The 13,799-nt window shown below is 43.2% G+C and overlaps 1 protein-coding gene across 1 annotated transcript in view; it reads left to right on the forward strand.

The window, feature by feature from the left end:
• The window catches only part of LOC311150493 (anoctamin-8-like), a gene marked incomplete at both ends in the record, with an annotated part of 46,233 nt that overhangs the window by 17,631 nt on the left and 14,803 nt on the right, over positions 1-13,799 (forward strand). Inside the window, 7 exons of the mRNA XM_084187989.1 lie at positions 522-654; positions 6,358-6,496; positions 9,455-9,551; positions 9,866-9,982; positions 10,163-10,290; positions 10,878-11,039; positions 12,231-12,383. Of these exons, the coding sequence (XP_084044115.1) occupies positions 522-654; positions 6,358-6,496; positions 9,455-9,551; positions 9,866-9,982; positions 10,163-10,290; positions 10,878-11,039; positions 12,231-12,383 (929 nt within the window). The remainder of the gene's footprint in view (positions 1-521; positions 655-6,357; positions 6,497-9,454; positions 9,552-9,865; positions 9,983-10,162; positions 10,291-10,877; positions 11,040-12,230; positions 12,384-13,799) is intronic.

Here is a 13,799-nt window from a genome sequence, read left to right on the forward strand (position 1 = left end):
GACGTGACATGGAACAGTTCACGGGGACTACTGAATCACATCCATTACCTGTATGTTTATTACAGAGTAAGGTACTCTAGGATTCTGCACATGCTATGGGAATGCATGCTATACATGGATCAATTTCAGGAATCAAGTCAAACCAAGTTTCAACATGGATCAAAATGAAACTGGGTTGGATATGAATTATTGCACTGATTCTTGATGGGATGAAATAAATGCGGTGGTGCGTTGCCCCATAAACTCTCAGGCGTTTACCTTATTTGATTGGATTGACCTTTCCACGGATCCGTCCTCCCACTGTTACTGCTGCTACTTCCGTCAAGCTTTGGAGAATGTCGTTGTTTCAACCTCCTTATTTGAATAAACTAATTAAGTGGCTCCAAGAGTGTCTGATGAATGTCTAGAATGTAAAGTGTAAAAAATGGTCAAGCAATGAATGATTGTAACAGGTTCAATATTAATGAATGGAAATTGGGCTGTGGAGTCAGACTCTAGAACTGACCATTTATGTTTTGTAGACACCATAGATGACAACACCTTGCTATGGCTGCTGAACCATATTCGACTGGGAATCCCACAAGTTACAATCCAGATCCGACAGCATCAACACACACAGGGATATACGTTCTACATTACAAGTACATTCGAGAAGTAAGATATCCCACTATCTGAGCTGACCCTTGTATTCTCGTTGCACACTAACAGAACTCTACACACTCTTGCACACTGACACTCCAACACACACATTTATACTGAAACACGCACACACTCACGTACAGTACCAGTCAAAAGTTTGGACACACCTACTCATTCAAGGGTTTTTCTTTATTTTTACTATTTTCTACAGTGTAGAATAATAGTGAAGACAGAAAAACTATGAAATAACACATATGGAATCATGTAGTAACCAAAAAAGTGTTAAACTAATAAAAATATATGTTATATTTGAGCCATTCTTTGCCTTAATGACAGCTTTGCACACTCTTGGCATTCTCGTTCATGAGGTAGTGACCTGGAATGCATTTCAATAAACAGGTTTGCCTTGTTAAAAGTTAATTTGTGGAATTTCTTTCCTTCTTAATGCGTTTGAGCCAATCAGTTGTGTTGTGACAAGGTAGGGGTGGTATACAGAACATAGCCCTATTTGGTAAAATACCAAGTCCATATTATGGCAAGAACAGCTCAAATAAGCAAAGATAAACGGCAGTCCATCATTACTATAAGACATGAAGGTCAGTCAATATGGAACATTTCAAGAACTTTTAAAGTTTCTTTAAAGGTGCAGTCGCAAAAACCATCAAGCCCTATGATGAAACTGGCTCTCATGAGGACCGCCACAGGAAAAGAAGACCCAGAGTTACCTCTGCTGCAGAGGATAAGTTCGTTAGAGTTATCAGCCTCAGAAATTGCAGACCAAATAAATGCTTCACAGAGTTCAAGTAACAGACACATCTCAACATCAACTGTTCAGAGGAGACTGTGTGAATCAGGCCTTCATGGTCGAATAGCAGCAAAGAAACCACTACTAAAGGACACCAATAAGAAGAAGAGACTTGCTTGGGTCAAGAAACACGAGCAATGGACATTAGACCGGTGGAAATCTGTCCTTTGGTCTGATGAGTCCAAATGTGATATTTTTGGTTCCAACCGCTGTGTCTTTGTGAGATGCAGAGTAGGTGAACGGTTGATCTCCGCATGTGTGGTTCCCACCGTGAAGCATGGAGGAGGAGGTGTGATGGTGTGTGTGTGCTTTGTCTGTGATTTATTTAGAATTCAAGGCACACTTAACCAGCATGGCTACCACAGCATTCTGCAGCAATACGCAATCCCATCTGGTTTGGGCTTAGTGGGATTATCATTTGTTCTTCAACAGGACAATGACCCAAAACACACCTCCAGTCTGTGTAAGGGCTATTTTACCAAGGAGAGTGATGGAGTGCTGCATCAGATGACCTGGCCTCCACAATCACCCGTCCTCAACCCAATTGGGATGGTTTGGATGAGTTGGACTGCAGAGTGAAGGAAAAGCAGCCAACAAGTGCTCAGCATATGTGGGAACTGCTTCAAGACTGTTGGAAAAGCATTCCCATGAAGTGGTTGAGAGAATGCAAAGAGTGTGCAAAGCATTAATCAAGGCAAAGGGTGGCTACTTTGAAGAATCTCAAATATAAAATATATTTTGATTTGGTTAACACTTTTTTGGTTAATACATGATTCCATATGTGTTATTTCATAGTTTTGATGGCTTCACTATTATTCTACAATGTAGAAAATAGTTTTAAAAAATAAAGAAAATCCCTTGAATGAGTAGGTGTGTCCAATCTTTTGACTGGTAATGTACAATCATTATTTACTCTGATGCTACTCTGTTTATCATATATCCTGATGCCTAGTCACCTTACCCCTATACATCTCTACGTCCATCACTCCAGTGTCCCTGCACATTGTAAATATGGTACTGGAACTGACCCTGTATATGGGGAGAACAAGTATTTGATACACTGCCGATTTTGCAGGTTTTCCTACTTACAAAGCATGTAAAGGTCTGTAATTTGTATCATAGGTACACTTCAACTGTGAGAGACGGAATCTAAAACAAAAATCCAGAAAATCACATTGTATGATTTTTAAGTAATTAATTTGCATTTTATTGCATGACATAAGTATTTGATCACCTACCAACCAGTAAGAATTCCGGCTCTCACAGACCTGTTAGTTTTTCTTTAAGAAGCCCTCCTGTTCTCCACTCATTACCTGTATTAACTGCACCTGTTTGAACTCGTTACCTGTATAAAAAGACACCTGTCCACACACTCAATCAAACAGACTCCAACCTCTCCACAATGGCCAAGACCAGAGAGCTGTGTAAGGACATCAGGGATAAAATTGTAGACCTGCACAAGGCTGGGATGGGCTACAGGACAATAGGCAAGCAGCTTGGTGAGAAGGCAACAACTGTTGGCGCAATTATTAGAAAATGGAAGAAGTTCAAGATGACGGTCAATCACCCTCGGTCTGGGACTCCATGCAATATCTCACCTCGTGGGGCATCAATGATCATGAGGAAGGTGAGGGATCAGGCCAGAACTACACGGCAGGACCTGGTCAATGACCTGAAGAGAGCTGGGACCACAGTCTCAAAGAAAACCATTAGTAACACACTACGCCGTCATGGATTAAAATCCTGCAGCGCACGCAAGGTCCCCCTGCTCAAGCCAGCGCATGTCAAGGCCCATCTGAAGTTTGCCAATGACCATCTGGATGATCCAGAGGAGGAATGGGAGAAGGTCATGTAGTCTGATGAGACAAAAATTGAGCTTTTTGGTCTAAACTCCACTCGCCGTGTCTGGAGGAAGAAGAAGGATGAGTACAACCCCAAGAACACCATCCCAACCATGAAGCATGGAGGTGGAAACATCATTCTTTGGGGATGCTTTTCTGCAAAGGGGAAAGGACGACTGCACCGTTTTGAGGGGAGGATGGATGGGGCCATGTATCGCGAGATCTTGGCCAACAACCTCTTTCCCTCAGTAAGAGCATTGAAGATGGGTCGTGGTTGGGTCTTCCAGCATGACAACGACCCGAAACACACAGCCAGGGCAACTAAGGAGTGGCTCTGTAAGAAGCATCTCAAGGTCCTGGAGTGGCCTAGCCAGTCTCCAGACCTGAACCCAATAGAAAATCTTTGGAGGGAGCTGAAAGTCTGTATTGCCCAGTGACAGCCCCGAAATCTGAAGGATCTGGAGAAGGTCTGTATGGAGGAGTGGGCCAAAATCCCTGCTGCAGTGTGTGCAAACCTGGTCAAGACCTACAGGAAACGTGTGATCTCTGTAATTGCAAACAAAGGTTTCTATACCAAATATTAAGTTCTGCTTTTCTGATGTATCAAATACTTATGTCATGCAATAAAATGCAAATTAATTACTTACAAATCATACAATGTGATTTTCTGGATTTTTGTTTTAGATTCCGTCTCTCACAGTTGAAGTGTACCTATGATAAAAATTACAGACCTCTACATGCTTTGTAAGTAGGAAAACCTGCAAAATCGGCAGTGTATCAAATACTTGTTCTCCCCACTGTACAGTGGGGGAAAAAAGTATTTAGTCAGCCACCAATTGTGCAAGTTCTCCCACTTAAAAAGATGAGAGAGGCCTGTAATTTTCATCATAGGTACACGTCAACTATGACAGACAAAATGAGGAAAAAAAATCCAGAAAATCACATTGTAGGATTTTTAATGAATTTATTTGCAAATTATGGTGGAAAATAAGTATTTGGTCAATAACAAAAGTTTCTCAATACTTTGTTATATACCCTTTGTTGGCAATAACACAGGTCAAACGTTTTCTGTAAGTCTTCACAAGGTTTTCACACACTGTTGCTGGTATTTTGGCCCATTCCTCCATGCAGATCTCCTCTAGAGCAGTGATGTTTTTGGACTGTCGCTGGGCAACACGGACTTTCAACTCCCTCCAAAGATTTTCTATGGGGTTGAGATCTGGAGACTGGCTAGGCCACTCCAGGACCTTGAAATGCTTCTTACGAAGCCACTCCTTCGTTGCCCGGGCGGTGTGTTTGGGATCATTGTCATGCTGAAAGACCCAGCCACGTTTCATCTTCAATGCCCTTGCTGATGGAAGGAGGTTTTCACTCAAAATCTCACGATACATGGCCCCATTCATTCTTTCCTTTACACGGATCAGTCGTCCTGCTCCCTTTGCAGAAAAACAGCACCAAAGCATGATGTTTCCACCCCCATGCTTCACAGTAGGTATGGTGTTCTTTGGATGCAACTCAGCATTCTTTGTCCTCCAAACACGACGAGTTGAGTTTTTACCAAAAAGTTCTATTTTGGTTTCATCTGACCATATGACATTCTCCCAATCCTCTTCTGGATCATCCAAACGCACTCTAGCAAACTTCAGACGGGCCTGGACATGTACTGGCTTAAGCAGGGGGACACGTCTGGCACTGCAGGATTTGAGTCCCTGGCGGCGTAGTGTGTTACTGATGGTAGGCTTTGTTACTTTGGTCCCAGCTCTCTGCAGGTCATTCACTAGGTCCCCCTGCGTGGTTCTGGGATTTTTGCTCACCGTTCTTGTGATCATTTTGACCCCACGGGGTGAGATCTTGCGTGGAGCCCCAGATCGAGGGAGATTATCAGTGGTCTTGTATGTCTTCCATTTCCTAATAATTGCTCCCACAGTTGATTTCTTCAAACCAAGCTGCTTACCTATTGCAGATTCAGTCTTCCCAGCCTGGTGCAGGTCTACAATTTTGTTTCTGGTGTCCTTTGACAGCTCTTTGGTCTTGGCCATACTGGAGTTTAGAGTGTGACTGTTTGAGGTTGTGGACAGGTGTCTTTTATACTGATAACAAGTTCAAACAGGTGCCATTAATACAGGTAACGAGTGGAGGACAGAGGAGCCTCTTAAAGAAGAAGTTACAGGTCTGTGAGAGCCAGAAATCTTGCTTGTTTGTAGGTGACCAAATACTTATTTTCCACCATAATTTGCAAATAAAATCATTAAAAATCCTACAATGTGATCTTCTGGATTTTTTTTCTTCTCAATTTGTCTGTCATAGTTGACGTGTACCTATGATGAAAATTACAGGCCTCTCTCATCTTTTTAAGTGGGAGAACTTGCACAATTGGTGGCTGACTAAATACTTTTTTCCCCCACTGTATGTAGAATGCTTACTTACTTTCTCCTGTTCTTCTCATTTCTTCTTTATATTTATTGTGTGTGTTTTTGTTCTACCTTATGCTATTTTTAGTGCTACATTGATATTGATTACGGCATTGTTGGGGTTGGAGCTTGCAAGAAAGGCATTTCACTGTACTTGTGCACGTGACATTAAAACTTGAAACTTGAAAACTTGATAATTACCTAATAAGTACTATTTTGTTTCTTTGTGATTGTTTGAAACAAGCACCACTATGTGGTCCTCTGTAGCTCAGCTGGTAGAGCACGGCGCTTGTAACGCCAAGGTAGTGGGTTCGATCCCTGGGACCACCCATACACAAAAATGTATGCACGCATGACTGTAAGTCGCTTTGGATAAAAGCGTCTGCTAAATGACATATTATATTATTATGTACCATTTGGCAGCTGAAGTACTCACATTGTTACCACATCATTCGTAAACATCAAATTCATAAATAGTGGCCTGGACGCCTTGTTCCAGATAATTATGTTCTGTGACAATGGCCATAGGAGGAGTTGACAGTCAGATATGGGATCAGGCTAGGTAAATAGAGACTGAAACAGGACTGTAAATTAAAGCCAATATTTGACCCGCTAATGACCTTTGACCTCCTAATTCCCCTTATTCTCTATTTCTCCTCAGCTTGCTGCGTGGTGCAGAGCTGTTGGGAATGCACAAACTGGTGAAACCAGAGTACGGCGGCGGAACACGCAGGTTTTCCTGTGAAGAAGATAACATCTATGAGAACATAGAGAGCGAGTTGTGCTTTTTCACCTCACGGGTTTGTATCAGTTATGGCCATAATCTCCAAACATATTGAAACGTCTCTGATATACACTACATGACCAAAGGTATGTGGACACCTGCTCGTCGAACATCTCATTCCAAAATCATGGGCATTAATATGGAGTTGGTCCCCCCTTTGCTGCTATAACAGCCTCCACTCTTCTGGGAAGGCTTTCCACTAGATGTTGGAACATTGCTGCGCGGACTTGCTTCCATTCAGCCACAAGAGCATTAGTGAGGTCGGGCACTGATGTTGGGAGATTAGGCCTGGCTCGCAGTCGGCATTCCAATTCATCCCAAAGGCGTTCAATGGGGGTTGAGGTCAGGGCTCTGTGCAGGCCAGTCAAGTTCTTCCTCACCGATCTCAACAAACCATTTCCATATGGACCTCGCTTTGTGCACGGGGGTATTGTCATGCTGAAACAGGAAAGGGCCTTCCCCAAACTTTTGCCACAAAGTTGGAAGCACAGAATCGTCTAGAATGTCATTGAATGCTGTGGCGTTAAGATTTCCATTCACTGGAACTAAGGGGCCTAGCCCGAACCATGAAAAACAGCGCCAGACCATTATTCCTCCTCCACCAAACTTTACAGTTGGCACTATGCATTCGGGCAGGTAGCGTACTCCTGGCATCCGCAAGACCCAGATTTGTCCGTCGGACCGCCAGATGGTGAAGTGTGATTCATCACTCCAGAGAACGCGTTTCCACTGCTCCAGAGTCCAATGGCGGCACGCTTTACACCACTCCAGCGAACGCTTGGCATTGTGCATGATAATCTTAGGCTTGTGTGCGGCTGCTCGGCCATGGAAATCCATTTCATGAAGCTTCCGACAAACAGTTACTGTGCTGACATTGCTTCCAGAGGCAGTTTTGAACTTGGTAGTGAGTATTGCAAACGAGGACAGACGGTTTTTACGCCCTAGGCACTTCAGCACTCTGCCGTCCAATTCTATGAGCTTGTGTGGCCTACCTACCACTTCATTGTTGCTCCTAGACGTTTCCACTTCACAATAACAGCACTTATAGTTGACCTAGCAGGGCATAAATTTGAATTGTTGGAAAGGTGGCATCCTATGACGGTGCCACGTTGAAAGTCACTGAGCTCTTCAGTAAGGCCATTGTACTGCCAATGTTTGTCTATGGAGATTGCATGGCTGTGTGCTTGATTTTATACATCTGTCAGCAACGGGTGTGGCTGAAATAGCCGAATCCACAAATTTGAAGGGGTGTCCACATACTTTTGCATATACACTACCGGTTAAAAGTTTTAAAACAACTACTCATTCAAGTTTTTTTTAAAACTATTTTCTACATTGTAGAATAATAGTGAAGACATCAAAACTATGAAATAACACATACGGAATCATGTAGTAAAAAAGAAAGTGTTGAACAAATCAAAATATATTTTATATTTGAGATTCTTCAAATAGCCACCCTTTGCCTTGATGACAGCTTTCCACACTCTTGGCATTCTCTCAACCAGCTTCACGAGGTAGTCACCTGGAATGCATTTCAATTAACAGGTGTGCCTTCTTAAAAGTTAATTTGTGGAATTTTTTTCCTTCTTAATGCGTTTGAGCCAATCAGTAAGGGGGGTATACAGAAGATAGCCCTATTTGGTAAAAGACCAAGTCCATATTATGGCAAGAACAGCTCAAATAAGCAAAGAGAACGACAGTCCATCATTACTTTAAGACATGAAGGCCAGTCAATACGGAACATTTCAAGAACTTTGAACGTTTCTTCAAATGCAGTCGTAAAAACCATAACGCGTTATGATGAAACTGGCTCTCATGAGGACCGCCACAGGAATGGAAGACCCAGAGTTACCTCTGCTGCAGAGGATAAGTTCATTAGAGTTACCAGCCTCAAAAATTGCAGCCCAAATAAATGCTTCAGAGAGTTTAAGTAACAGACAAATCTCAACATCAACTGTTCAGAGGAGACTGTGTGAATCATGCCTTCATGGTCGAATTGCTGCAAAGAAACCACTACTAAAGGACATCAATAAGAAGAAGAGACTTGCTTGGGCCAAGAAACACGAGCAATGGACATTAGACCGGTGGAAATCTGTCCTTTGGTCTGGAGTCCAAATTGGAGATTTTTGGTTCCAACCGCCTTGTCTTTGTGAGACGCGGTGTGGGTGAACAGATGATCTCCGCATGTGTATTTCCCACCGTAAATAATAATAAATAATATGCCATTTAGCAGACGCTTTTATCCAAAGCGACTTACAGTAATGTGTGCATACATTTTTTGTGTATGGTTGGTCCCGGGGATCGAACCCACTACCTTGGCGTTACAAGCGCCGTGCTCTACCAGCTGAGCTACAGAGGACCACAGACCGTAAAGCATGGAGGAGGAGGTGTTATGGTGTGGGGGTGATTTGCTGGTGACACTGTCTGTGATTTATTTAGAATTCAAGGCACACTTAACAGGACAATGACCCAATACACCTCCAGGCTGTGTAAGGGCTATTTTACCAAGAAGGAGAGTGATGTAGTGCTGCATCAGATGACCTGGCCTCCACAATCCCCCGACCTCAACCTAATTGAGATGGTTTGGGATGAGTCGGACCAGAGAGTGAAGGAAAAGCAGCCAACAAGTGCTCAGCATATGTGGGGAAAGCATTCCAGGTGAAGCTAGTTGAGAGAATTCCAAGAGTGTGCAAAGCTGTAATCAAGGCAAAGGGTGGCTATTTGAAGAATCTCAAATATAAAATATATTTTTATTTGTTTTTTGGTTACTACACTTTTTTGGTTATGACATGATTCCATATGTGTTATTTTATAGTTGTTCTACAATGTAGAAAATATTAAAAATAAAGAAAAACCCTTGAATGAGTAGGTGTTCTAAAACTTTTCACCAGTAGTGTATAGTGCATGTCCTGTTGCAGACTTTTACCTTGTTCCCTTAATCTATGTGGTTGTTCCGATCTTACCTTATCTTTAGGAGCGTCAGAGTATCATCAAGTACTGGCTGGACAACCTACGTGCAAAACAAGGGGCGGTCCTTCACAACATCCACTTCCTGGAGGGACAACCAATCAGTAAACTGTTATTTTTGTATTTCATCAATCCCTGTCTCTACAGCATGTCAACAACATCTAAAGTAAGACGGCTTCATTATTGACTGATAACTATGTTGACTGATCTCAGACGTTTAAATATGTTTGGAGAGTATGGCCATAAATAACATCTTCCTCTATAGCTCAGTTGGTAAGAGTTTGTAATGTCAGGATAGTGAGTTCGATTCCCGGGACCACCCATACGTTAAAAAAAAGTAATAATAATATGTACGCATATGACTGTAAGCTGCTATGGATAAAAGCTTCTGCTAGATGGCATTCATTTTCTATCATAGTTCCAGAGCTGGTTGCCAGAGGAGTAATCTGTCAAGTGTTTCCTCTACACGAGCAACGGATCCTCAGTCAGCTGATGACGTCATGGGTCCAAGCTGTCTGTGAGAGACAGCCTTTGGGTGAGCAGCACCTGTTGTGACAATACAGCATGACTTATTGTTACAATTATTTGCGCTACAAATGCAATATCAATGGAAAGATACACATTTCTTAAAATGATCATTCACTAGCTGAAGCCAATAACCCATTTTGTCTGTCTTTTGTCTGCAATGTCCATGTTGTTGGTCCACGTGTGTTAGATGACATCTGTGATTACTTTGGGGTGAAAATCGGCATGTACTTTGCCTGGCTGGGCTTCTACACCAACTCCATGCTGTACCCGGCAGTCATTGGCTTCCTGCTGTGGATCCTGGCAGAGGCTGACCAGGTAGGTGATCCAGCATCACATGACTCAATGGAGACCACACACTGGTCAATAAACCTGTCAACATACAGTAACTAATGTATGATACACAATGTAGTTCAGCCTACTTCCTAATCTGCCAGTGACAATCACATAGGAGTTGGCAAGATAGCACAAACAGATCGTGGATTAGGCTAAATGTAGCTACCATACACAATGGGATTTCACAGTTATACAATACAAATGACTCACCTATTGTGGGAATATGTGTAGGTGTTTCTTTTCACAAACACTGCATAAAACAGCATGTGAAAAAATATGGATGTGTTGGCCTATACTTCAAAACTGTATCACCCATCACAGCTCTTACTATCCCTGTGATATGGCAGGTAGCCTAGCAGTTCAATTCCCCGAGCCGACTAGGTGAAAAATCTGTCGATGTACCCTTGACAAGGCACTTAACCCTAATTGCTCCTCTAATTCGCTCTGGATAAGAGCGTCTGCTAAATTACTTGACTGTAATATGATACAGTCCATTGTTATTTTTAGTTACTGTATGAAGGTCCCTATGATTTGTATGTATCTCATATGGCTCACCCACTCCCCAACAGACCAGCCAGGACATCTGCTGTGTAGTGTTTGCCCTTTTCAACGTGGTGTGGGCGACGGTCTTCCTGGAGAGATGGAAGCGGAGAGAGGCCGAGCTGGCATACATGTGGGGAACACTGGACACCCCTGCCGAGTCCCTTGAGGAGCCCCGTCGCCAGTTCCGGGTGAGTGACCTATTATTGCATTCTATTAATCTTCAGAGTTGAGATTAATCTCTCGTGGACAGATCTACGTAAACATAACTGGTACCGTAGAATCTGTCGGGAAGGGATGGGATGCGTGGGGTAATGAGCAGCAGTAGTTCCAGTGTTTGGGTTTTTCGTCACTGGTTATTTGGACAAATCACGATTTCAATGGCGTTAGCCATTTGAATTTTGGAAGGGGATGGAACATTCGGCCTGTAACGTGCAAAGAGAGAGGGTGGAGCTCCTCGTTCTGGTTCAGCTCCTTGTTCTAGCATCTCTTCATCTCTTCTCTTAAAACGTTTGGACCCAGAACTTAATCGAGCAGCTGACCAATTACGCAATACTTTAGTTCTGGAGATTAGTCCAAGATTCAATCTGAGGCGCATTGTAGAGCCCTTGACATTTAAAGGTACATTCCGATTGAGCCGACATCTGCCGTGGGAACATTGCCTTTAAAAGACGTATTGTCGATAGCACTCTACAACGCACGTTAGATTGAATCCCAGCCTTAGATTACTACCAGTGCTGTTTGGTTCCTTCAGGACTATAGCCAGAGTACAAATTCCATCAGCAGCCTCAAGTAGCTTTTCCAGGGCCAGAGTTTACGGGTCTACAGTGATAAGTAATATGAGCTCTAGGCTTGGAGAGTGTTGTGTGAATTCCAAGAGTTGGGGGCAGGGTTCATGCCTCCTGAGATTTCTAAACGGGCAGTTGTCATGGTTACTATCAGGCCCGGCTAGCTCAGTTGGTAGAGCATGAGACTCTTAATCTCAGGGTCATGGGTTCGAGCCCTATGTTGGGCGTAAATCTTTTAGCTGGTGTTCTTGATCTTCTCAACTACCGTCTTGTCTTTGGGGGACACATGCCTCCTGTGGTTTCTAAACAGGCAGTTGTCACTGTTGCTATCAGGCCTGGCTAGCCCAGGTGGTCGAGCATGGGACTTTTAGTCGTGGGTTTGAGCCCCACGTTGTGCGTAAATGTGTTAGCTGGTGTTCCTGAGCTTCTCAACTACTGTATTGTGGTTTCTAAAGGGGGAGCTGTCTCCACCCCTATCAGGCCTTGCTAGCTCAGTTGGTAGAGCATGAGACTTTTAATCTCAGGGTCGAGGGTTCGAGCCCCATGTTGGGCGCAAGCATTTTAGTTGGATTAAGCCTGTATCTCTGTGTGCAGGGTGTGAAGCGGTGCAGTCCAATAACAGGCTGTGAGGAGTTATACTACCCACCCTGGAAGAGGACAATGTTCAGGTGGATGGTCAGCCTCCCCATCTGTCTCCTCTGTCTCTGCTTCGTCTTCTTGGCCATGCTAGTCTGTCTGGAGATGCAGGTAAGAGACAGGCAAGTCAACATGAAATAGCCAATAGACTCATCAGACATATTCCCAAAGTCATGATAATCAAACATGGTCCAGTATTGAAAGAAGGTTCAGGACGGCAGCTTAATTCCCATTAATAATATTTAGGGGAAAGCTCCTTTCGTCAAAGCACTTAGTAGTGTTAATGTCAGGTACGATTAGTGTATACACTCTCCCATTTAAATCACATGCAAACCAATTAACTTTTGAGGGGTAGGCACTTTTAAGATAAAAGAGAATGGCTACAGTGCCTTGCAAAAGTATTCATCCCCCTTGGCGTTTTTCCTATTTTGTTACATTACAACCTGTAATTTTAATTGATTTTTATTTGGATTTCATGTAATGGACATACACAAAATAGTCAAAATTGGTGAAGTGGAATGAATTTTTTTACCAAAGAGCTCTCCAAACAGGTCAGGGACAAAGTTGTGGAGAAGTACAGATCAAGGTTGGGTTATAAAAAAAAATCCGAAACTTTGAACATCCCACAGAGCACCATTAAATCCATTATTAAAAATGGAAAGAATATGGCACCACAACAAACCTGCCAAGAGAGGGCCGCCCACCAAAACTCACGGACCAGATAAGGAGGGCATTAATTAGAGAGGCAACAAAGAGACCAAAGATAACCCTGAAGGAGCTGCAAAGCTCCACAGCGGAGATTGGAGTATCTGTCCATAGGACCATTTTAAGCCGTACACTCCACAGAGCTGGGCTTTATAGAAGAGTGGCCAGAAAAAAGCCATTACTTAAAGAGAAAAATAAGCAAACACGTTTGGTGTTCGCCAAAAGGCATGTGGGAGACTCCCCAAACATATGGAAGAAGGTACTCTAGTCAGATTAGACTAAAATTGAGCTTTTTGGCCATCAAGGAAAACACTATGTCTGGCGCAAACCCAACACCTCTCATCACCCCGAGAACACCATCCCCACAGTGAAGCATGGTGGTGGCAGCATCATGCTGTGGGGATGTTTTTAATCAGCAGGGACTGGGAAACTGGTCAGAATTGAAGGAATGATGGATGGCACTAAATACAGGGAAATCCTTGAGGGAAACCTGTTTCAGTCTTCCAGAGATTTGAGACTGGGACGGAGGTTCACCTTCCAGCAGGACAATGACCCTAAGCATACTGCTAAAGCAACACTCGAGTGGTTTAAGAGGAAACATTTAAATGTCTTGGAATGGCCTAGTCAAAGCCCAGACCTCAATCCAATTGAGAATCTGTGGTATGACTTAAAGATTGCTGTACACAAGCGGAACTCATCCAACTTGAAGGAGCTGGAGCAGTCTTGCCTTGAAGAATGGGCAAAAATCCCAGTGGCTTTATGTGCCAAGCTTATAGAGACATATCCCAAGAGACTTGCAGCAGTAATTGCTGCAAAAGGTGG

Source organism: Coregonus lavaretus (assembly GCF_964263955.1).
Source record: "Coregonus lavaretus genome assembly, chromosome: 23".
Lineage (NCBI taxonomy): Eukaryota > Metazoa > Chordata > Actinopteri > Salmoniformes > Salmonidae > Coregonus > Coregonus lavaretus.